The sequence below is a fragment of the Pelophylax lessonae genome (assembly GCF_965119305.1).
Source record: "Pelophylax lessonae genome assembly, chromosome: 3".
In the NCBI taxonomy this organism is placed as follows: domain Eukaryota; kingdom Metazoa; phylum Chordata; class Amphibia; order Anura; family Ranidae; genus Pelophylax; species Pelophylax lessonae.
In genome coordinates this window covers 575,949,463-575,974,376 of record NC_138770.1, presented here as the reverse complement: position 1 = coordinate 575,974,376, position 24,914 = coordinate 575,949,463, and the positions used below count along the sequence as shown (strand labels likewise).

The window sequence follows — 24,914 nt, the reverse complement described above, 5'->3', positions numbered from 1 at the left end:
CGATTGTCACGTGTTTTTTTTTTTAACCGGCCGTTGTCTCCCGACATTTAGCCTGTGTGTACCTGGCTTAAGTTTACTTTAAAAATAAGCACAAGGGATATTACTTGCTTTCAATGTGATGTGCCACATGTTCTGCTATGTCCTGGTTTAACTGAAATCTTCCTCCTCTGATGCCCCCCCACTCTGGCTGCTGCAGGGACTGAGAAAACTATGCCTGCCCTTTCAACCCACCTGCTCCATGCATAGCTGCCAGTACTACAGCTTCTATGAATGAAACACAATCTATGATGGGGGGAGGAGGGTTTGGCTGGACCTTTCAATCATCCATCCCTCCTCCATTAGAGGTTATACGAGCTGGACGGAAAGAGCAGGCATAGTCGGGGCATGCTTGACGAGTGCCTGTCAGAGCTCCCTCAGTTCTATCAACCCCCACTGCACCTAAAAATTACAGTGGCGGGGGTGGGGAAACATCAATGGAGGAAGATTTCTGCTAAAGCAGGACACAACAGCACAAGGGACGTATCACACTGAAGGAAAGCATTATCACATTTGCTAATTTTTAAAAAAAATATTTAAGTTTGAAAAAGGGAAACATAATTCCATTTGAAAATGGAAAAATGTAGATCATTGCATTGATCAGTACAAAAATACGTTGTATGTCATTTTAAAGCCTGAAGTTGCTAAATTTGTTGATGTAAATTATCAACCAAGTCACTGGAACATTACTGTTGTAAACATGGGTGAGATCTAAATTTATCTAGCTAGAAACTACATGAAAATATTTTTTTTTTTTATGTATCAGTGGGAATAGATCACTACATGTATATGATGTCGGACAATTAATTTGTCAATTGACATATACTGTATTAGATCTGTAAGTGATAAAAATAGGTCCAAACTGTTTAGATCATTTTAGTGGACAAATGGGTTGAATCTCCTACTGGCACTTCAATAAGGTATTTGGCAGATGGTAAGACATCTTCCACTTATTTACCATTATGAGGGTCCCAAAAATTGTTCTAACAAAATTCAGTGGAGTATATCATAATATAACAACAAGAAACTTGAGAATGCTTTTCACAACAGTGCAAAAATGTGCAAAAATGTAGAATTCGTTGCGATTAAGTCTACGCTTCCACTATTGCGACCCCAAAGCAAGTGCAACTTTGATGCGACTTTGAGAACAGCTTTGATCCAACTTTACACTCTCTGGATACAAGTGACATCATAATAGTGCAGGCACCTTTTCAAAGTCACTGATTTTCAAAGTTTCATAGATTGAAACGAATGCCAGTGAAATCATTGGGCTGTGACCTGTCTTGTGACTTTATGTGTCCAAAGTCACATGACAAGTCCCACTAGTGGAAACGTAGCCTAAATGTATCATAGGTATCAGAGTTCCTGGAAAACACAAAACAATGTTCATTTAATTTGCTTAACAAGTACAGTATATATCTTGACTCTGAACCTGGTGTCAGCACGGGGGGCATTGTACCTCCTGTTATCATACATTAGTTTAGTTCTCTAGCTAAATAACACATGTTGTCTACTAATTTGGATTAGATGCCAGGGCTCCACATTTCCTAAGAGCTCTTCTGACGTGTGGGATGGCTTCATCCACAAACCATCTTCTCTCGTACATAATCACCATGACATCGAGCAGCAAGTTCCTCTCTCGCTTCCTGCAGGAATGAAATCAGAATATCAGGTATAGGTATAAGTCACACCCAGCAGAAGAATAAGGGTTTTATGAGGAAACTGTTTCTTTCACAAGGATAATAAAACAAATCAATATTTGATGACATTTTCCAGCCTGCTTTTTTGACATTGATGGATCACCTATCACAATTTTGCTCAGTTATGCAAAATCTTTATGTTAGGCTTTGGTATCTATGGGGGTCTTAGGAAAAGCCACAGTTATAACTTTATAAAAGGAGGAATGGGCAGGAAGAAAGGGGAACATTTTCTACTCCCCTTCAAGGCCATTACTACCTGGAGGTACTTTATTTTCAGAAATTGATTAGAATGGGATTTTCAGTCAGTGACACATGGTGGGCATTATATGGCTACCTATTCCCTGTTCAGAAATGCAATCACAGCTTCTGATAGAGGAATTCTTCCAGTACAGACTCTCTTTGCAGCGCTTACATTTCATTTGATCAAATGCCAAGGGCAACAAAAAAAGCTAATACAGGAAGATGTGAACATTTTGTCACAATAAACTATATCTTTAGGAAGCATTCACCGTGTCCACCATTCAATGTGGCATCAAAAATCTGTGCCTACCATGAAAGGACCTTTTGGTTGTATATGCTCCCCAGTCCAAAGAATTCCAGACCTTAAATGTATAATTTCTATCAAACCTTTTATTAAAGTGAATTACAGTATGCCTAAGTGTGAGAAAATATTATTTACCTAAAAATGGAGAAAAGTATTATAATACCCAAATTTCTATTTTTACATAAAAAAAACAATCTTATTTTTCTTTCTACACCCTTTCTCCATAAGCCCTGTACACACCAGTAGAAATTCGGTCGGGAAATTTTGTCCGACGACTGATCTGCCGATTTTCGGCTTGTTAGTATGGTGCTTCCGACCCGACTCCGACTTTTCGGCCAAAAAAATCCTGGTGTGCAGGCTATATAATTTTTGTCGACCGTCAAAACACTTCCGATTTTCGTCTCATTAGTACAGATTTCGATGGGGAAAAATCTTATGAGCAAGACTAGGCATGCTCAGAGATTAAAGAACACAAAGAAAGCAATCCAACACATGACATCACTTCTGAAGTAGAATTCTGTAGTGCGGGAAAATTTGTGTGCAGTCTAGAGCACATTCCAACCAACAGACACCACTCTGGACAAAAGACGGACGACCGGTCGGCGGAAATTCGTTGCGTGTGTACGAGGCTTTAGTCTTACTTCCTCCCTCACACTAACTATCTTCACACCATTACTACATTTTATAGAAAAAACACTTATAACAAGTCTGATTTCAAAATTTAACATTTAATTGGTAATCTGTTTTTCACTAAACATTTTTATTATTGAAGCAATTTGTTAGCACTGCATAAAATTGTAGTTTTTTTTTTGTGTACACACGTTTACAACTATGCATTTTGTAGTGCATTTTGCAGTTTTCAGAATTGCACTAAAGTCCATTTAACATGATGAGCTCTACCCCCCGCCCACAAAGCACCTTGTCCCCATGTTGATGGGGTCAAGGGCCTTTTCCCCACAACCCTGGGCTGTGGTTGTGGGGGTCTGCAGGCAGGGGAATTATCGAAATCTGGAAGCTCCCTTTAACAAGAGGGCCCACAGATCCCGGCCTCCCCCCCATTTGAATGAGTATGGGGTACATAGTACCCCTACCCATTCACCAAAAAATTGTAAAAGTGAATAAAGACAGGAGCCATTTTATGACAATTCCTTTATTAAAAATGAAAAAAAATAATGTCCCCCAAAGTAGATCCTTCGTCAATCATGTCACCCGCCGCACCGCCAAACCCGAAAAAGAAAAAAAAAGAAAAAAAGCTCTGCTGCTCCGGTCTGCCTGCCCCGCCATGTGACAGTTCTTGTATAGCTAGCTACTCATTCACATGGGGGGGCGGGATCTTGGGGCCCACTTATTCCAGATTCTGATAAGCCCCCTGACCGCAGACCCCCATCAACAGAGCCCCCCTGCCCCAAAGCACCCCCCTTTTGTTGAGAGCATGTGGCCTGGTATGCTTGTCCCCTCCCTTTCCTGACCTGCCAGGCTGCATGCTCGGATATGACTCATCAGTTGTTAAGGATGTGACGGCCGGTATCCTGGCCTGCTTCTTAGCAACCAGCTATAAACAGTGTGTTTAAACAGAAAAAAAATGCAAAACATAAAATGCATTAAAACTGCATGCAAAAACACATTGAAAATGCAGGTTTAAAAACGTAAAACGCACCGGAAAAATGCATCAAGGGAAGCCTGCATAGATGTGAACCTAGACTTATAGCCAAAAGCTGAAACCGCAACAACTTTATATCTCAAACCCCTTTGCCGATATCTCCCTAAATCTCCAGTCAGCCTTCAAAACTACAGTAATCCTTTCAATTGCAAACTTTAAATTGAAATTGTAGATCGAAATCTATAAAAAAAAGTGCAGAAAACATTTCTGAACTTTGTAGCATTTTGCACAAAGAAATATCCAATGACTATAAATGTCTTTTAATATTGCCTAGTGGAAATACTGCATTATTATGCAATTTGAACACAGATTTATATTTATCATTTATAATTGTTTGTGTGACTCTACCCCTTGAATGTAGCCACAAAACCAGCAAGGGGTGCGGAGGAAAGAGGAAAAAAAATAAGAAATTCTTACATTTGCCTGTGGATCTCTCTCATTGAGACATCTTCCTCCAAATGTGTCATAGCACTTTTATGGGATGACAAACTTAAATTCTGAAGTGTTCGGCCACAGCTGCAAATCTCCTGGAATTTATAATCTGAAAGAGATCAAATCACAGAATGCTAAATGTTTTCACAATCCTAAATTATGCATTTAGCAATGTTGGTGCTGAACCCCAAAATGATAAGCATGACTGTGTCATACTTTTTGGATATATTCCCCAGAATAAAAAATATGCAGGTTACTAGAAAATCTAAATGAGATTGAGTAACATAGTAAATATGATCTTGTGTAATATACACACACTTAAACTACTGAAGAAGAACCTCACTACTTTAGACTTAAAGGAGAATTATAGCCAAAGCCTATTTGGCTATACTTCTCCTGTGCATCTCAGGAGTGCACTTCGTTCTGCACTCCTGTGATCTGTTCTCAGCCCACAGTGGGCTGACATCACAGAGCTAGTCCAGGCTCCTAAAAGATCCTGACCATATGGTTTGGATCCACCCAGAAGCCTGGATCGGTACCTGGCTCAGCCTCTCAGTGATCCACCAAGAGCCTGAGTCAGCCCCTCCCGCCCCCTCCACAGCCCAGCACTTCTCTGTTAGCGCTGGATAGGAGAGCAGTGACAGTCACAGCTCTCTGCTCGGAGTGGAGGGGGTAGAATCGCGGTAACATCGCGCAAACTGAATCGTGGGACGCATGATGCCCAAAAGAAGCTCTTGTACCTTTTTTGGGCGTCATGTATCCTGTGATTCTGTTTGCGCGATGTTACCGCGATTCAGCAGGAGGAAATCGCGGCAACATCGCACAGCGTTTGGGGTGCCATTGCAAATCACGGGCATCGCACAGGTGTCCAGCGATTTTCAATGATTCCGGCTCGCGGGCAGAATCGTGGTGATTCTGCCTGTTATCCGCTACGCTCACATGTGAACGTAGCCTTAAACTTTTGAATTTAGGAAGTACTTAATTTGAAAATTATGCACAGAGGCTGCCTAACGTTACTTGTAATGGAAGATATTGTTTATTTGAAATATAAAATCCTGGACAATTAAGGTGCATTCTCACATGACTAATGTGACAACCATTACCTTGTGCTTCTTTAATTAAAAACACATTTGATAGACTAAAGGCCCGTACACACGTACCGATCGTCGGCATACAAACGTCGGTGGACGAAGGATCTGCCGATTGTACGCGTGTTAGTATGGTGCCTCCGACAGATGTCTGCGCACAATCCGCGGACAAAAGTCTTTCTTGCAAACATGAAAATTTTTGTCTGCGGACACCAGAATGGACGATTGTTCGCCTGTCAGTACAGAATTCGGCCGACAGACCGCAGATTTGCAAGACTGGGCATGCTCAGAAAATTAAAAACACAGGGAAAGTTAACCATTACATGACATCACTTCTGCAGTCAGCTGAAGTCTGCAGACAAAATTCTTGTGCTGTCCTTGTGCTGTCTTTGCACTTTTCAACAGACACCGACATCCCGGGGAGAAAAGAGGAACATTTGTATGCCGACCATCGGTACGTGTGTACGGGGCTTTAGAAAGGCATTCGTTTGACAATTAGTTATTTATAGAAAGTGTAGATCCCAGCACATAAGCTTTGTTCAGCTAATGGAGCTTACGTGACCTTTTTTGTGTTTGGTAGGGGAAAAGTTCACAAGCAAGGAAAATTAATTTGCTAAGACATTTCAGTAGTTGGATACGCATGACAGACTTCAGTGTCTACAGTACAAATACGCATAATATAAAAAAAATAAAAAAAATGATAGGTCTAGTTTGGAAGGCATACTGGGCTGTTTAAAATTAAAAAAGATCTAGAAAAATAGGTCTGTCATCTATAGCAACCAAATTACCATTGAATCTCTCGAACATTGAACATAAAACTGGATTGTCTGCTGTGAGTTATAATAACATTATATTCAGTTTTCAAAAATCTACCTGGTGAGCTTAAAGCTGAACTCCAGACACAAAAACTTTCAATTAACCACTTCAATACCAGACGCTTTTACCCTCTTCCTGCCCAGGCCAATATTCAGCTTTCAGTGCTATCACACTTTAAATGACCATTGCCCTGTAATGCAACACTGTACCGATATGACATTTTTATTTATTTTATGAGACAAATAGAGCTTTCTTTTCGTGGTATTTAATCACCACTTTTTATTTTTGCTAAACAAATGAAAAAAAGACTGAAATGTTTAAAAATATATATTTTTTTAGTCCCTGTTATAAAATTCTGCAAATAAGTAATTTTTCTTCTTCACTTATGTGCAGTTATGAGGCTGCACTGATGAGCACTGATAGGCTGCTCTGATGGGCACTGTTAAGCTGTATTGATGGGCAATAATGAGGAGGCACTAATAAGACTGCACTGATGAGGTTGAGCTCATGGGCACTGATAGGCAGCCCTGATGGGCAATGTTAAACTGCACTGATGGGCATTAATGAGGAGGCACTAATGAGACTGCACTGATGAGGCTGAACTGATGGGAACTGATAGGCTGCTCTGATGGGCACTGTTGAGGCGGCACTGATGGGCACTGTTAAGCTGCACCGATGGGCAATAATGAGGAGGCACTAATGAGACTGCATTTATGAGGCTGAACTCATGGGCACTGATAAGCGGCATTGATAATCAGGGCAGTGATTGTCAGTGTAAAGGATGTACCAATAGCCTTACCGTTTATCAGCTCTCCTTTCCTCACACAGACACAGCGTGTGAGGAAAGGACTGCCAATAACAGGCAAGTCTGTTTACATGTGATCAGCTGTGATTGGACACAGCTGATCACATGGTAAAGGGCCACTGTAATTGTCCCTTTACCCCAATCAAGGGGCAGGGTTCTGGGAGGACATCCAGGGGCACCCTCGCAAAACTGGAGGGCCGCGCTGTAGCCCTCTTTTGGCTAAAGCGTGGGCAGCAAGGGGTTAAATATATTTCTTAATAGCTAAAATTATAAAAATCTACTCTGTGTGCACCAAATGTCTTTACAAGCCCAGATAATTACCATATAAAATTAGCAGTGACATAGCTTGTTCACAGAGAAGAGCTTTGAGTGCCAGCAGGCCCCACCTATCACAAGGTGCCTGCAAAAAAACTACAGGAGGGGGTGGAGACAAGACCAGGCATCCTGCACAAGGAGAGAGTGCAGCAGTGACCGGTCTTAATTATAGGAAGCTCCTGCACATAGGTAAAGTTTCACACTGGATTACTGCACAGATCTGGAAGAAATCACACGACCCTTGTGTTTAGACAATATTTGCTTTTCCTGGTGTTCAGCCTTAATGGGCAACTCCACTTTCATGGGAAAAAAAAACTATATTGTAATTGAATGTTATTAACCACTTGCTATCGCTGCACTGCCTATTTACGTCAGCAATGTGGCAGCTGCAGGCAAAATCACATGAATAGGCCGCGCTGGCTTCCCGGGTCTCTGGGGTGCACTACCGTGCACCCCCGGCACTGTCGATGGTCTGATTAGGTACAGAACTGATCAGTCATCAGGTCCAGGCCAACGATTTTTGGCCTGGATATGTTGATCGGTCCTGACCTATCCCAGACCTAGCTGTGCCTGTGTAATGTAAACACAGGCACAGAAATTACCCTCTCTCCCCTCCCAAAATCCTTTTTGGATTCCAGCGTGAGAGGAGAGAGGATCAAACTGTGAGTACTGCACAAAGCACACACACACCTAGCTAGGTACATTTATCCCCTGATCACCCCCCAGTTAACCCCTACACCCCCTGTCACATTGCACACTATAGACAGTATATAGCAGTTTTCTATATTTCTGTAATAGTGTGCCTTGTGACATCATTTAGCGCTAGTGATCGTTACTTTTAGGCTTAGGGTACCCGCCACCCCCCGAATAAAGATTTAACCTCCTGATCCCCCCCTGATCACCCCCAGTTAACCCTTTCACCCCCTGTCACATTGCACACTATATACAGGTATATAGTGGCTTTCTGTGTATCTGTAATAGTCTGCCTTGCAGTGTTAATTTTGGCAGAAAATTTCGATTTAGTTTTAGTTATAGTCCTTTGACTAAAATGCTATTTTAGTTTTAGTCGTATTTTCGTCTTTTGACTAAAATGCCATTTTAGTTTTAGTTGTATTTTATTCATCTAAATTGTTTTAGTTTTAGTCATATTTTAGTCGACTAAAATCTCCAGTACATTTTAGTCGACTAAAATTTCATACATTTTAGTCAACTACAAATCGAATAAGTTAAGGTAAATTGTAATGCATTATTTAAACATTTTTCTAGAATTTCCAAACAAATTATATACTCCTGGAGTAAAAATCAAATAATATGTTATTATTATGGGTATTAACTACAAACACAGATTTAGCCATTGTGATAAATAACGTCTTTATAAATAAAACCGAGTTTCCTAAACAAACAAAAATATTGCTTTTTGGCAAACAGAAGTGCAACTTTAAAATACAAAAAAAACTAAAAAACTGTAAACTCTATAGGCTGTAATGTCATTGCACATATTACCTGAAAATATTACCAGCATTAAATATTAAGAAAAAAAAACAGATAAGCCTTTTTCCTATTTTTTTCTCTTTCAGCAGCTTAGTAGATGAGCCTTGCTTATGCTTATGCGGTGGTGTAATACAGGTTTAAACTTTAATGTGCGATTGTTACAGGCTCTGGATGGAATTATGTTGCTGATTTAGAAATGGCCAGCAGAGTAGTATTAATTTTGATGTAAATTTTTAATTTAGTTTTAGTTATAGTCTTATGACTAAAATTACATTTTATTTTTAGTTGTATTTTAGTCATCTAAATTGTTTTAGTTTTAGTCGTATTTTAGTCGACTAAAATTGTGTTAATTTAGTAGACAAAAACATTTTAGCAGATGAAATTAACACTGTTGCCTTGTGACTTCATTTAGTGCTAGCAAGTTAGTTTCTGTTCCAAGTAGGTTTAGGGTACCCTCCACCCCCCCCCCATAAAGATTTAACCCCCTGATCACCCACTGATCACCCCCAGTTAACCCTTTCACCCCCTGTCACATTGCACACTATATACAGTATATAGCGGTTTTCTGTGTATCTGTAATAGTCTGCCTTGTGACTTCAGTTAGCATTAGTGACAGTTTTAGATTCTGACCCAAATAGGTTTAGGGTACCCGCCACCCCCCAATAAAGATTTAACCCCCTGATTACCCCCTTATCACCCCCAGTTAACCCCTTCATTGCCCTGTCACAGTGTCACTTTTATAGTGTACAGTTTTTTTTTCTGATCACTATTATTAGTGTCACAGGTGACATTAGTTAGCGTTAACGCTAGTTAGAAAGATAATTTAACCCTTTGATTACCACTAACACACACATACACACACACATACACACTAAACACTAAACACCTCCATTAATACTATAGTATCTGAACGGATCAATATCTTTGATCTGATCAGAACTATACTAGCGTCCCCAATAGTTTAGGGTTCCCAAAACGCAGTGTTAGCAGGATCGGTTACGACACCTGCCAGCACCTGTGTTTAGCCCCTCTGCCCAGACCACCCCACCCAGGCAAGTGCAGTAATCAATAGATTACTGTCACTTCCAAAAACACAAAACACACTAAACCGCAGGGTTAACAGGGTCAGGCCTGATCCCTGCTAGCACTAGCAGTTTTTTTGTAGCGTTTCAAATAGTCCTTGACAACCAGGTGCTTTTTTACCTGTGAGTCACACTAGTGTACCGGTAAATTTTGTGGCTAAAATGACCAATTTTGTTTGTACACTAGTGAAGAGGCCTACAGGATACTGATCATGTCAGATGAGAGCGATGGGGAAGCCTCACTGGCAAAATCAGGTTTAGTATACGTGCCTGTAGACAGCAGTGGCTCCCTGACAGATAATGGTATAAAAAATTCCACGCAAATGGATAAACTTAAATTAAAAAATTGTTGGCTGCAGCCTACCCTAAAAATATAGTATAAAGCTATATTCAGATAATGTAAGAGAGTAGGGTACGTTGGCGCTGCCAAATAGTATAAATAAATCAATGGGAGAAATGTGTTCCTTATAAACACTAAATAAATGTAGGCAATACAACACAGTCAAATAGACAAATGGTGTTATTGGTAAACACCAACCAAATGAGGGTAATTGCACTAGACCAATAAATAGGTAAAATACAATGATAACATTAGCTGTGATAAAAAATGAATAAGTGGTATAGTGCAAGATTAAAGTGACTAGTGCTAATTGGAAGAGCATAAACCTAAATTAAAACAATACGTGACAGTGGTGGTGCTGTGTGATTGCTTAAAAATTTAAAATTTAAAAATATCCCAAGTGAGAAAATTAATAGGTATATATTAGTTAATACCAAGTGAATAAAAGTGTAAATAAATTACTGATTAAATAGAGGTGTATGAAATAAATTTCAAATAGTGATATACGATCCACAAAGCAAATATCAATAAACAAGTGATGTATAGTGAATAAATAAATTAATATGTGTATGTAACTAAATCCATATAGGTGGTCCAGTAGAAAAGTCCATATAAAATGTTTAGTATCAAAAAGAGTCCATAGGTGAAATAATTATAATAGACTGTAAAGGTGCAAAATCCTTCTTGAAGGAGAAAAGTGAATCCCAGAGGTGGCTTCAGAATGTGGGTGCTGGGTGAGGAAATCGGTGCTCCCCTCTCAATACTTCCCGCACTCACCAGAGAGCGGCACCCCTACAGGGGTAACCAGCGTTGTAACTTTAGGGTGAATCACTCAGCCAAGCCCGGTTACAGTCTCCACTTCTCCTGGGGTTAATCCTACTTCCTCTCTCCCATAGATGTGTATACAAACGATAAGTAATCTCAAAGGCAACTCTCCATATGGTATATAGGTATCCGATGGTGTAAAGATAAGAAACTCTATATAGTGATGTACCGTTTAACAATGTTGTGTTTATTGACAAATATTAAAAGTACTCACATTTAAAAGCAAATAGTAGTGACCGTAGGTGAGTAGGGACCGCAAACCCCTCGTTTAGCGGTATTTCCGGGACGCCGTGCGCCTCACCAGCCGGATGTGCGTCTCACAAATTCACTAGGGCGGAACTGACGTACCTACGCTCTACGCGTTTCGTCATCAACACTGACGTCATCAGGAGCAGCGTAAGGTTACGTGAGTCCCGCTCAATAAATACAAGAAGGTTACCTGGCAACCGGAATATGTCGTCCAATCAAAATAATGTGACGGTGCGTCATTAGTTACTGGGCAGAATCCGAGTATGCAAATTTTAAAAGAAAACTAAGTCCCAGCCTACTCCATTCTCTAGCCAATAAATGGAAAATGAGGGATGTGGTCATTAGTTACTAGGCAAGTAATTAATACATGAATAGTACGGAACCCCAGCTAATCGTGCTAGTAGGTTCAGCGTTAGATTGTCCCTAATTGCCAGGCAGAGAAAGTCTTTTACTAATTTAGAAAAATATATATAATTAATTTAAAATTACAGAGGAACATAGACACTTTAGACTCCTTTATACAACAGCTGAACAGTAACCCCTATGGTATAAAATTTGCAGCCAGCTATGATAAGGAGCAGATTGACTTCTTGGACTTACAAATTTTTAAGAAAAATGACAACATACAGACCAAAACTTTTTTTAAATCCAGGGATAAAAATGGCTATATCCCGACCTCTAGCTGCCACCATCCAAAATGGAAACAGAATATACCAAAAGGGCAGTACATGAGGGTCAGAAGAAACTGCACAAATACTGAAGACTACGAGATACAAGCAGAAAAGCTCACCACAAGATTTGAAGAGAAAAAAATTACAGAGGAACATATGTTAATAGATAAATGGAATATTTCATATAAATATATATAATTAATTTAAAATTGCAGAGGAACATAAATATATAAGAGGAATATTTTATTCATTATCACACTTCAAAAAAAGTGATTTATAGGTTTCACCTTTATGTAGAAATATAGTCACAAAATATGTGTTGGGTATAAATATGAACTAGGTGTTTTAAATAAATTTATATGGGTTTAATAGGGAATTTTGGATGGTGAATATTCTAATATTTCATAGGCAAAAGTTAGGCATTTGATAAATTATTATTAATCCAATGTTAATGACCAGAGGATTCTAAAATATATATGGATAAAATTAGTATAATGCGTGAGGAAAAAAGTAAAAGTTAAAATTGGGGTAAATGTATGGTCCCAGTAAATTATGTTTGTTCACAGGTAATTTATAATAAAACTATATAAAAGTCTAAATCTAAAAAATTCCTGTGGCCATGTAACCTGTTGGACAATATAATGTTGAATTTAGACATATACATATCTATTTGTCAAAGAACATATGCAAATCCAGAATCTTATAAATACATAAAGTCCCAATCTTTTGGTATAATAAAAATAATTAAAATAAAATTAAGGATATTAAGCAATAATTACATTTACGTGGTGTTCATATAAGGATCCCAAATGTATTAATACGAAGGATAATTGAAAGCTGTTTCGAGGAGTTATATATGAAATCTAGAAAGATATAGGGAGTATATGAAAAAAAAAAATATATATATATATATATATATATATATATACATATATATATAAAAAACATATATATATATATATAAAAAATATCTTTGCAATTTTAAAACGTGTATGCATATAAATATGAGGCCATATGTTAAAAAAATGTGTTAGGCCTTAAAAACTATACAGACCCTAAAAACTTTTTCAGGAAGCCCACTGGTGTAAAAATTATTTTAAAAGATATTTTAAAATATTAAAAATCAGAGATAAAACAATTCAAGTCTATGTCAAGATTAAGTCCTCCAGGTTGGAGAGATTCTAGAAAATATATCCACTTTGTCTCGTTTTGTGATATTTTCCTGGCTTTATTGTCCCCTCTCCAGTGTTCCTTGATCGTGTCAATCCCATAAAATACTAGGCCTTTAGGGTTACGGTTATGGACATCCCTAAAATGTCTGGACAGACTGTGTTTTGGAAATCTTCTTTTAATATTCCCAATATGTTCTCGAATGCGGACCATTAGGGGCCTAGTTGTCCTGCCTATATATTGTAGTTTGCACGGGCACTCGATAATGTAGGTAACATGGGTGCTATGGCAGGTGATCAGGTTTTTTATCTGAAAGGTTTTCCTATTAACACTGGATTTAAATTGTGTGGTTTTTTTCTGTTGTGCTGGGTTATTTTTGTAGGCCAAACACCTGCGGCATCGAATAAACCCTTTCATATCTGGAAAAATCTTAACTTGGGTTGGAGGGTTTACCACATTGTGAACCAGCCTATTCCTTAATGTGGGGGCCTTTCAATAAATTAATTTTGGTCTGTTTGGTAAAATTTTAGAAAAAGTTTTATCTGATTTTAAAATAGGCCAATATTTTTTAAAAAATTTTTCAACGGACTTGTATTGTTTGTTAAAACCAGTGATAAACGCATATTCAAAATTCTCGTTTCTATTTCTGATTTTAGTCTTTAGTAGGTTTTCCCTTGACATGTTTTTGATGTTGTTCTTAGTTATTTCTAATTCTGATCTGCTGTATCCCTTCTCTTCAAATCTTGCGGTGAGCTTTTCTGCTTGTATCTCGTAGTCTTCAGTATTTGTGCAGTTTCTTCTGACCCTCATGTACTGCCCTTTTGGTATATTCTGTTTCCATTTTGGATGGTGGCAGCTAGAGGTCGGGATATAGCCATTTTTATCCCTGGATTTAAAAAAAGTTTTGGTCTGTATGTTGTCATTTTTCTTAAAAATTTGTAAGTCCAAGAAGTCAATCTGCTCCTTATCATAGCTGGCTGTAAATTTTATACCATAGGGGTTACTGTTCAGCTGTTGTATAAAGGAGTCTAAAGTGTCTATGTTCCTCTGTAATTTTAAATTAATTATATATATTTTTCTAAATTAGTAAAAGACTTTCTCTGCCTGGCAATTAGGGACAATCTAACGCTGAACCTACTAGCACGATTAGCTGGGGTTCCGTACTATTCATGTATTAATTACTTGCCTAGTAACTAATGACCACATCCCTCATTTTCCATTTATTGGCTAGAGAATGGAGTAGGCTGGGACTTAGTTTTCTTTTAAAATTTGCATACTCGGATTCTGCCCAGTAACTAATGACGCACCGTCACATTATTTCGATTGGACGACATATTCCGGTTGCCAGGTAACCTTCTTGTATTTATTGAGCGGGACTCACGTAAGCTTACGCTGCTCCTGATGACGTCAGTGTTGATGACGAAACGTGTAGAGCGTAGGTACGTCAGTTCCGCCCTAGTGAATTTGTGAGACGCACATCCGGCTGGTGAGGCGCACGGCGTCCCAGAAATACTGCTAAACGAGGGGTTTGCGGTCCCTACTCACCTACGGTCACTACTATTTGCTTTTAAATGTGAGTACTTTTAATATTTGTCAATAAACACAACATTGTTAAACGGTACATCACTATATAGAGTTTCTTATCTTTACACCATCGGATACCTATATACCATATGGAGAGTTGCCTTTGAGATTACTTATCGTTTGTATACACATCTATGGGAGAGAGGAAGTAGGATTAACCCCAGGAGAAGTGGAGACTGTAACCGGGCTTGGCTGAGTGATTCACCCTAAAGTTACAACGCTGGTTACCCCTGTAGGGGTGCCGCTCTCTGGTGAGTGCGGGAAGTATTGAGAGGGGAGCACCGATTTCCTCACCCAGCACCCACATTCTGAAGCCACCTCTGGGATTCACTTTTCTCCTTCAAGAAGGATTTTGCACCTTTACAGTCTATTATAATTATTTCACCTATGGACTCTTTTTGATACTAAACATTTTATATGGACTTTTCTACTGGACCACCTATATGGATTTAGTTACATACACATATTAATTTATTTATTCACTATACATCACTTGTTTATTGATATTTGCTTTGTGGATCGTATATCACTATTTGAAATTTATTTCATACACCTCTATTTAATCAGTAATTTATTTACACTTTTATTCACTTGGTATTAACTAATATATACCTATTAATTTTCTCACTTGGGATATTTTTAAATTTTAAATTTTTAAGCAATCACACAGCACCACCACTTTCACATATTGATTTAATTTAGGTTTATGCTCTTCCAATTAGCACTAGTCACTTTAATCTTGCACTATACCACTTATTCATTTTTTATCACAGCTAATGTTATCATTGTATTTTACCTATTTATTGGTCTAGTGCAATTACCCTCATTTGGTTGGTGTTTACCAATAACACCATTTGTCTATTTGACTGTGTTGTATTGCCTACATTTATTTAGTGTTTATAAGGAACACATTTCTCCCATTGATTTATTTATACTATTTGGCAGCGCCAACTTACCCTACTCCCTTCCACACTCCCTGACAGATAGCTCTGACGACGGAGGGGTCCCTGCTAAGGTCAGGCGTACCCGACCCCATTTCGAAGTTGCTGAGGGGCAGAGATCGCAGGGTGCTCGTATGCAGCAGAGTGTCGGTACTAGTGCCGCTCACTCTTCTGGTGAACTGGCAAGCACCAGTATCCTAGTACATCCTTGTCCTAGACATACCAGCACTGCAGTATCACTTGGTGACGTGGCGAGTCCCATAAGTGCAGTTGAAGCTGGTGAAGTGGCTAGCACGAGTAGTGGCCCACAGCCATCAAGAATTCGAAGACGGGCCCATAGAGTCAATAGTGCCCTCCCTGATGCGCTTGCATATCCTAATTGGCAGCCCCCAGATTCTACAGCGTCAGTGCTTCCCCCATTCACTGCCCAACCTGGAATTCACGTGGAAACAGCCAATTTTAATTCCCTTGACTTTTACAAGCTGTTTTTCACAGAAGATCTTTACAGATCTATTGTGGATCAAAGCAATGCATATGCTGGTCAATTCATAGCCGCCAATCCAAATTCACCACTTGCCAGGGAATTCGGCTGGAAAACTATAATGGTTTCCAAGTTTAAAACTTTTCTGGGCCTATCCCTTAACATGGGCATAACTAAAATAAGTGAACTGTGGTCATATTGGTCCACTGACCCAGTCCTCCATATGCGCGTGTTCTCTGCATGTATGACCAGGAGGAGATACGAGCAAATTCTGCGGTTCTTGCGTTTCAGTGACAATGAACTCTGTTGTCCTCGGGGAGACCCTGGATATGACCGGCTCCACAAAATTTGGCCCCTTGTAAACCACTTCAATCAGTGGTTTGCAGCCTTGTTTACCCCCCAACAAGTTGTCTGCATTGATGAGTCCCTGATTAAGTTTTCTGGCCGCCTTGCTTTCAAGCAGTTTATCCCCAGCAAGTGTGTCAGACACGGGGTCAAGCTGTATAAGCTGTGTGACAGGGCCACAGGCTATACAGTTCGTTTCCGTGTTTACGAGGGTAAAGATAGCACTGTGAAACCCCCAACTGCCCAGACTAGATAAGGAGCAGTGGCAAGATTGAGTGGGACTTGGTGTCACCCTTATTCGGAAAGGGGTACCATTTGTACGTGGACAATTTTTATTCAAGCGTGCCACTTTTTAGTCACCTGCTCGAATTTCAAATTGGCGCATGGGGCACCATTCAACCTAATCGCCGGGGCTTCCCCCAATGGCTTGTAGATTCCCAACTTAGTCGGGGGGCGAGAGCCTGCTTGAAAACGGACAAATTGCTTGCAGTAAAGTGGAGGGATACAGGGAATGTTTTCGTTCTGTCCTCCATTCACGCAGACACGACGGTCCAAATTAATACGGCAACTGGTGTTTTGGAGAAGCCCCTCTGTGTCCTCGACTTCAACCTTAATATGGGAGGGGTGGACCTCAATGGCTATCGTCATTTTGAGAGACCCTAATCTGGAATGTTGCAGTTGAAGAAAAAAAAAGTGTAAAAAAAAAAGTTACAAAAAAAATTACCAAAAAAAATCAAAATAAAAAAGCCAAAAATAGTTGTTGTTTGAGTTATTTTTCTGTTCTTACTCTGCTCTTCTACTTCTACTCTTCCTACTTTTTCTGTACTTTGTTACTGTTTTTCATTGGTAACCATTTTTTACTTTTCAGGTACCAACATAATGTTTTATTTCTCTTCTATTGTTAACCAGTTTGCCTTGCAGGTACACTCATCAGCTGCCACACTGATTTTATATATTCTGACACAAACAGCGTTTGCGCTCAGCATATTTGGAAATCTCTGATGGCAGCGCTGTAGGAGGTGATTTCACCACCGCAGTTAAAAAAAACAATAGGTATACATAGCGTTGGTCACGTATACCCATCATTAGAAAGTGGGTTGGATGTTTTGGGCGGCTAATGGTGGGTATACTACACATTTTCTGGCGGATATTTCTTCATCCACATCGATCATTATGGATGAAGGAATCTGTTAGGTTCTCTTTTTTTCATTCAGCCCACAGGCTGCATGAAAAAAAAAATAAAACCTACAATATATGGCAAACAAGGACCAGCAATGTACTGGTACGTTACTGGACTTTGAGTGGTTATACCAGGATGATGCATGCAGATTTAGGCATCATCTTGGTATCGTTTTTTACAGGCAGCGGTCGGCTTACATGTAAAAGTGATCCTAGTAGATAATTGGCCGCTAGACTGCTTTTACAAGCAGTGGGAGGGGACTACCGCCTTCTGCGTTTTTTCTCGGGCTCTCCTGTCCCACCGGGTAACCAGAGAGTGCAGCCGGTGGTTCAATTATATAACCATAGAGCTGATTGGAGATGAGAATGGCTCCAATCATCTCTATGGCCTAAGATATCAGAAGCTACGAGCAATTCATGACTTTGGTTTCACCAGAAATAAACAGCACCATTGGGAAATTGTGAAAGCATCTTATCACACCAATCTTGGTGTGGTCAGATGCTTTAAGAGTACCTGTCACTACAGATTGCTATCATAGGGGATATTTAAATTCACTGTGACAATAATAAAAATCATTAATAAAAAAATGAAAGGGAAGGTGTCATAAAAACATAAAAATTCAAAATAAAAAAAATAAAAAAATTCAAGCACCCCTGTACACCTGTGCTTGCGCACAAAGGTGCACACAAGCGTCGGTCTAGTGTCATATGTAAACAGCATTTGCAGCATGCATATGAGGTATCGCCGCGAACGCCAGGTCGAGGGCAGTAATTCATGCAGTAGACCTCCTCTGTAAGTCCAAAGTGGTAACTTTTAAAGGCTTTTAAAAATGTACATATTTTTTTTCCGCTGCACGGGCATGTGCAATTTTAAAGCATGTCATATTTGTACGCGCCTGATGACGTCAGATATGACGAAATGCATCAGAAGGAGTTGAGCCACACGACGCTGGTACTGTGTACCTGTCAGATCACTTCTTGGTAGAGGCCGAAATGCTGAGAGGGCTTCCCTTGCAGCTCGGTGCGAATCACCCCTGGAAGTGGGACAGGAGGTGACGCGTCCCAAGGAGCACTGGATGCTTGTGGAGTGCAGGTAAAGGTTCACAAGGATATCCTGGAACAACTTGCAGGGCCTCCAGGGAATCAAGCAATGTGCAGGTAAAAGCCAGGCCGAGGGTCATACACAGGTATCAGTCCAAACAGGTCGCCAAGACAAGGGGATTGAGCAGAAGCAAGTCCGTTGAGCAAGCCGGGATCGGTACACTGGAAGTCAGGCAGAGGACAAGAGAGCAAGGATGGTCACACAAGCCGAGGGTCAAACACTGGAGCAGGATCGAAGGGTCAGATGAAGCCGTGGGTCAAAGCCAGGAGAGAGAGCAGACAGGTCAGAAACAAGCCGGGTCAAACTGGAATCCAGGAAGTAGCAATGCACAGGAAACAGGAAGAGCTGAAGACAATCCAGCAATCAGATGGGCTGAGCAGAGTCCTTTTATAGGCCAGTGAATTAGTCTATGGCCTGAGTCCATTGCAGCCATGGGAAGTACTGGCAAATTTGCCAGTTGCAGCACAGCCATTTCACTGACAATGAGTCTATGGCCTGAGTCCATTGCGGCCATTGGAAGTACTGGCGGAGTTGCCAGTTGCAGCATGGCCGTTTCTCTGACAGTGCCCCCCCCCCAAGGGGCAGCCTCCGGATGCCCAACCGGGCCAATCTTTCCGGGAATCTCCTGTGGAATTCCTGTACCAGCCTGGGGGCATGCAGGTTACTAGCGGGTTCCCAGGAATTGTCTTCAGTGGGGTAACCTTTCCATTTAATAAGATACTGTATGAGCTCACCCCTTCTTCGACAATCCAGAATGGTTTCCACTTCATATTCAGGTTCACCCTCCACTGAAACTGGAGGTGGAGGCAATTCTTCCCTCCCTGGGAAAGGGCTAGAAATTGCAGGCTTTAGCAGGGAAACATGGAATACAGGATGGATCTTGTATGAATTAGGTAAAGCCAGTTCAAAAGCCACAGGGTTTATCATCCTTTTGATTCTAAAAGGCCCAATAAACCTTGGTCCCAACTTTTTAGAAGGGCAAGATAGTCGTAGGTTGTTTGAGGAGAGCCACACCTTATCCCCGACCTTATACATAGGATTTTCCTTTTTCTTGCGGTCATAAAATTTCTTGTACTCCTGTTGGGCTTTGGATATGGAGTCCTGTAGCACCCGGTAGTTATCCCTGATAGCCATTATCCGGTCTTGCACTGCAGGAACTGATGTTTCTGAGAAAGCACTGGGCAAAAAAGAAGGATGGAACCCGTAATTCACCCAGAACGGGGTCTGGTTGGTTGCAGAATGCAGGGCGTTATTATACGCGAATTCCGCGCACGGAAGTAAAGAGACCCAGTTATCTTGGGAGCAAGTGCAAAAGCAACGTAGGTATTGTTCAAGGGTCTGGTTGGTCCTTTCCGTTTGACCATTACTCTGCGGGTGGTAGGCTGATGATAGGCATATCTTAATGGACAAGGATTTGCAAAGCTCTTTCCAGAATTTGGAAGTGAATTGGACGCCTCTGTCCGATACTATACTGTCCGGGAGACCGTGTAGCCTGACCACTTCTTTAATAAACATGTTAGCTGTTTCCACGGCAGAAGGTGTGCCAATCATAGGCAAAAAGTGCGCCATCTTCGAGAGACGGTCCACCACCACCAGGACAGTAGTGAAACCTTCTGAAGGTGGTAATTCCACTATAAAATCCATGGAAAGTTGCTTCCAGGGCTGTTCCGGGATGGGCAATGGCCTTAACAGGCCCCAGGACTTGGTCTTAGCCCCCTTGTTACGCTGACACGTAATACAAGAACCCACATAGGATTTACAGTCCCGAACTAAATTGGGCCACCAAAAGTGGCGCTGAATGAGTTCACATGTCTTCCTGACCCCGAAGTGCCCGGCAAGCTTGTGATCATGCAAAGTCTTTAGGACCTGTAGTCTGATCTGTGAAGGAACAAAAATCCTTTCTTGGAACCACAAGAATCCCCTGCGTTTTTCCAAGGAAGAGGTCCCAGGCTCGAGACATTGAACTGAGGCTTGCTTAATTGCTGATTGCAGATCCGTTTGAATAAGCAAAAAATTTTGAGCCGAGAGGATGGTGTTAGGTTCGGCTGTGTTTGGGGTATCTGGAAACATTCTGGACAAGGCGTCTGCTTTTCCGTTCTTGGACCCTGGCCTGTAAGTAAGATGAAAATTAAACCGGGAAAAGAACAAGGCCCATCGAGCTTGACGGGGTCTCAGGCGTCTTGCTGTCCTGAGGTATTCCAGGTTTTTGTGGTCTGTGAATATTAAAATGGGATGAGTAGCCCCTTCAAGCAAGTATCTCCACTCTTCCAAGGCACATTTGATGGCCAAGAGTTCCCGATCCCCTACGTCATAGTTTCTCTCCGGAGGTGTCATCTTCCGGGAAAAGAAAGCCACAGGGTGCAGAAGAGTCTTCGGGCCTTGTCTTTGAGATAAGATTGCTCCAGTGGCTATTTCTGAAGCATCCACTTCAAGCACATAAGGTAGGGTTGGATCAGGATGCTGGAGAATAGGTGCTGAGGTGAACAACGTCTTCAGTTTGTCAAAGGCCGTTTGAGCTTCCTGTGACCAATGGAAACGGACCTGTTGGCGGGTCAATTGGGTAATGGGGGAGATAATCATAGAGAACCCCTTCACGAACCTCCGATAGAAGTTAGCAAACCCCACAAAGCGTTGAACTCCTTTCTTATCACAGGGGGCTGGCCAATCGAGAATTGACTGCACTTTCTGTGGATCCATGGAAATGCCGTTTGTTGAGATAATGAGACCCAGGAATTGAATGGAGTCTTTCTCGAATTCGCATTTCTCTGGTTTCACATAAAGTCCGTGTTTCCTTAAAGTAAATAGTACCTTTTTAACATGGGTCCGGTGGAGTTCCAGAGTGGAGGAAAAAATGAGTATGTCATCTAGGTAGACAATCAGAAAGAGATCCAGGAATTCCCTAAAAATGTCATTAACTAGATGTTGGAAGGTAGCAGGGGCGTTACACAGCCCGAAAGGCATGACCAGGTATTCAAAATGGCCAAACCGCGTTCTGAACGCCGTCTTCCACTCATCTCCTTTCCTAATGCGAACAAGGTTGTAAGCTCCACGGAGATCCAATTTGGTAAAGATCCGAGCTGCCCGGAAACGTTGAAACAGTTCTGGGATAAGAGGTAGAGGATACCGGTTTTTAATAGTAATTTTATTAAGCTCCCGGTAATCTACACAAGGTCTTAGTGTGCCATCCTTTTTTTCGACAAAGAATATCCCGGCCCCTGCTGGTGAGGAGGAGGGGCGGATAAAACCCTTTTCCAAATTTTCGTTAATATAAATCCGGAGGGTTTCCAGCTCCTTCTCAGATAACGGGAATATCCTTCCGAAAGGAATCTCGGCTCCAGGCAGAAGTTCTACAGGGCAATCATAAGGCCTGTGAGGAGGCAGAGCTTCAGCCTTTTTCTTATCAAATACGTCCATGAATTCCTCATAAACTGCGGGGACATTTTCTGGGAGATCATGTACTGGTTGGACGGCCAGGCAAGCAGCAGAAGTATCAGATCCAGGTAGGAAACAATGGTTCAGGCAGTAATTAGACGTGAAGGAGATCCTTCTCTTAACCCAATCAATCTGTGGGTTGTGGGCCTGTAGCCAGGGAAGTCCTAAAATAATGGGAAACATTGGTGAGGAAAGGACGTCAAATCGGAGGAATTCCTGGTGAAGAGAATCTGTCGTGGTGAAGATGGGGCACGTCTCTTCAGTAACAGGCCCGGAACTGGGCAAAGAACCATCAGCCAGAAGAATATGGAGTCGCTGTTCCTTAGCTTGCATGGGGACACACAGTCTTTGAGCTAAAGAACGGTCCAGAAAGCAACTACATGCCCCAGAATCAACGATCGCCAGAAGCCGAATCTTCTTTTCTGCTACCTGTAGGGAGACAGGGAGAATAAGATGAGTAGGGGATGACCCAGCGACTTGACAGTTCAGCAGAGGCCGTGAATAGGACTTACTGGGTCTCACAGGACAATTGCGTAGGAAGTGGCCAGATTCCCCACAATAAAGGCAGAGGTTAGCTTGACGGCGACGTTGTCTTTCCTCGGGGGTCAAGGCAGAACGGATTAGACCAATCTGCATGGGTTCTCCTTCTGATCCCCCGGAGACAGAAGGCCCAGGATGGGGTGAAGCAGCAAGTGGGACTTTCGGGAGAACCCAGGTAGGTCGGGCCCCTTGAAGGCGCTCTGAGCGTCTCTCCCGCAGGCGCCTGTCCAGTTGGATTGCCAGTGAGATTAGACCTTCCAAAGACGTAGGGGTTTCTACCCGAGCTAACTCGTCCTTAAGGGCTTCAGACAATCCGTGACGGTACTGGTACTTGAGTGCTGGCTCATTCCAGTCTGTATCCGCGGCCCATCTGCGGAAGTCAATGGTATAGTCCTCTACAGGACGTTTATTTTGTTGTAAGGCATGTAGGGCTGATTCAGCCGTAACAGTCCGTTGGGGGTCCTCATATAACTGGGCCATGGCCTGGAAGAAGGAGTCTACAGAGTTCAATGAGGGGCTCTTTTGCTCAAGGAGGTTATGGGCCCAGGTCTGGGGTTCTTCTGACAACAGAGAAATTATGAATCCTACTTTGACAGTCTCTGAAGAGAAGGTTCTGGGCTGAAGGGCTAAATACAAGAGACATGCGTTCTTAAAGGATCTGAACCTTCTCCGTTCCCCACGGAAGCGTTCGGGTGTAGGTACCCTGGGTTCAGGTGGGAAAACCATGGCTGCCTGCGCAGGGCCGGCTGGTCCTTGCTGAGTGGAGGTGCCCCCGGAGCTAGCGGGCGTTTGATTGGGGTCGGAAGGAGAGGGTGCGCCAGCTAGGTTCAACACTCGACCCTCTAGTTGAAAATAACTGTCCTGCAGTCTCTGGACCGCCTGTGTTAAAGAGGAGACTTGCTGACAAAGAGACTCGAGCTGGGAAGCACCTCTGTCGGCCTCTGACATGGCTGGATTGTACTGTCAGATCACTTCTTGGTAGAGGCCGAAATGCTGAGAGGGCTTCCCTTGCAGCTCGGTGCGAATCACCCCTGGAAGTGGGACAGGAGGTGACGCGTCCCAAGGAGCACTGGATGCTTGTGGAGTGCAGGTAAAGGTTCACAAGGATATCCTGGAACAACTTGCAGGGCCTCCAGGGAATCAAGCAATGTGCAGGTAAAAGCCAGGCCGAGGGTCATACACAGGTATCAGTCCAAACAGGTCGCCAAGACAAGGGGATTGAGCAGAAGCAAGTCCGTTGAGCAAGCCGGGATCGGTACACTGGAAGTCAGGCAGAGGACAAGAGAGCAAGGATGGTCACACAAGCCGAGGGTCAAACACTGGAGCAGGATCGAAGGGTCAGATGAAGCCGTGGGTCAAAGCCAGGAGAGAGAGCAGACAGGTCAGAAACAAGCCGGGTCAAACTGGAATCCAGGAAGTAGCAATGCACAGGAAACAGGAAGAGCTGAAGACAATCCAGCAATCAGATGGGCTGAGCAGAGTCCTTTTATAGGCCAGTGAATTAGTCTATGGCCTGAGTCCATTGCAGCCATGGGAAGTACTGGCAAATTTGCCAGTTGCAGCACAGCCATTTCACTGACAATGAGTCTATGGCCTGAGTCCATTGCGGCCATTGGAAGTACTGGCGGAGTTGCCAGTTGCAGCATGGCCGTTTCTCTGACAGTACCATAGGAGGTCAGCCATCATTCTGGTTGGAAACAATTCCACATCACATCTTTACCATGTTTTCATGCTCTGTTTGTTCTAAGGAAATGTGAGTATCTTGTGTGCAGCTTTACTGGTGTTTTAATAAACAATTTTAAGGATGTCTGCACAATGATAGCTTTTTTACTTCTTCCTTGAGCACTTAATGAGGTTTGGGCTGATGTGGCTGATATCTGTGAGATCCACCGACTGAACAATATGGCTTATGCTATGTTGAAAGCGCTGTTACTCATTTACATCTGGGTAAGAGGCTGTCTATGTGGTTTCTCTTGGTGGTGGATCTACTGGAACTTTCCCACAGAGTCTATTTTGTCTCACGGGAGGAACACTTCTGGAGTACTGTTATTTTGAGCGCTGCTTTTATATGAACATCTATGTACTT

At 41.9% G+C, this 24,914-nt stretch overlaps 1 protein-coding gene across 1 annotated transcript in view; it reads right to left on the bottom strand.

The window, feature by feature from the left end:
- Positions 1-1,490: 1,490 nt before the first annotated feature.
- LOC309549640 (uncharacterized protein) overlaps positions 1,491-24,914 on the bottom strand; it is a 136,308-nt gene continuing 112,884 nt past the window's right edge. The window contains exons 10-11 of the mRNA XM_082250022.1: positions 4,358-4,481; positions 1,491-1,682 (exon numbers count right to left, since the gene is read on the bottom strand). Of these exons, the coding sequence (XP_082106148.1) occupies positions 1,550-1,682; positions 4,358-4,481 (257 nt within the window). The 3' untranslated portion in view covers positions 1,491-1,549. The remainder of the gene's footprint in view (positions 1,683-4,357; positions 4,482-24,914) is intronic.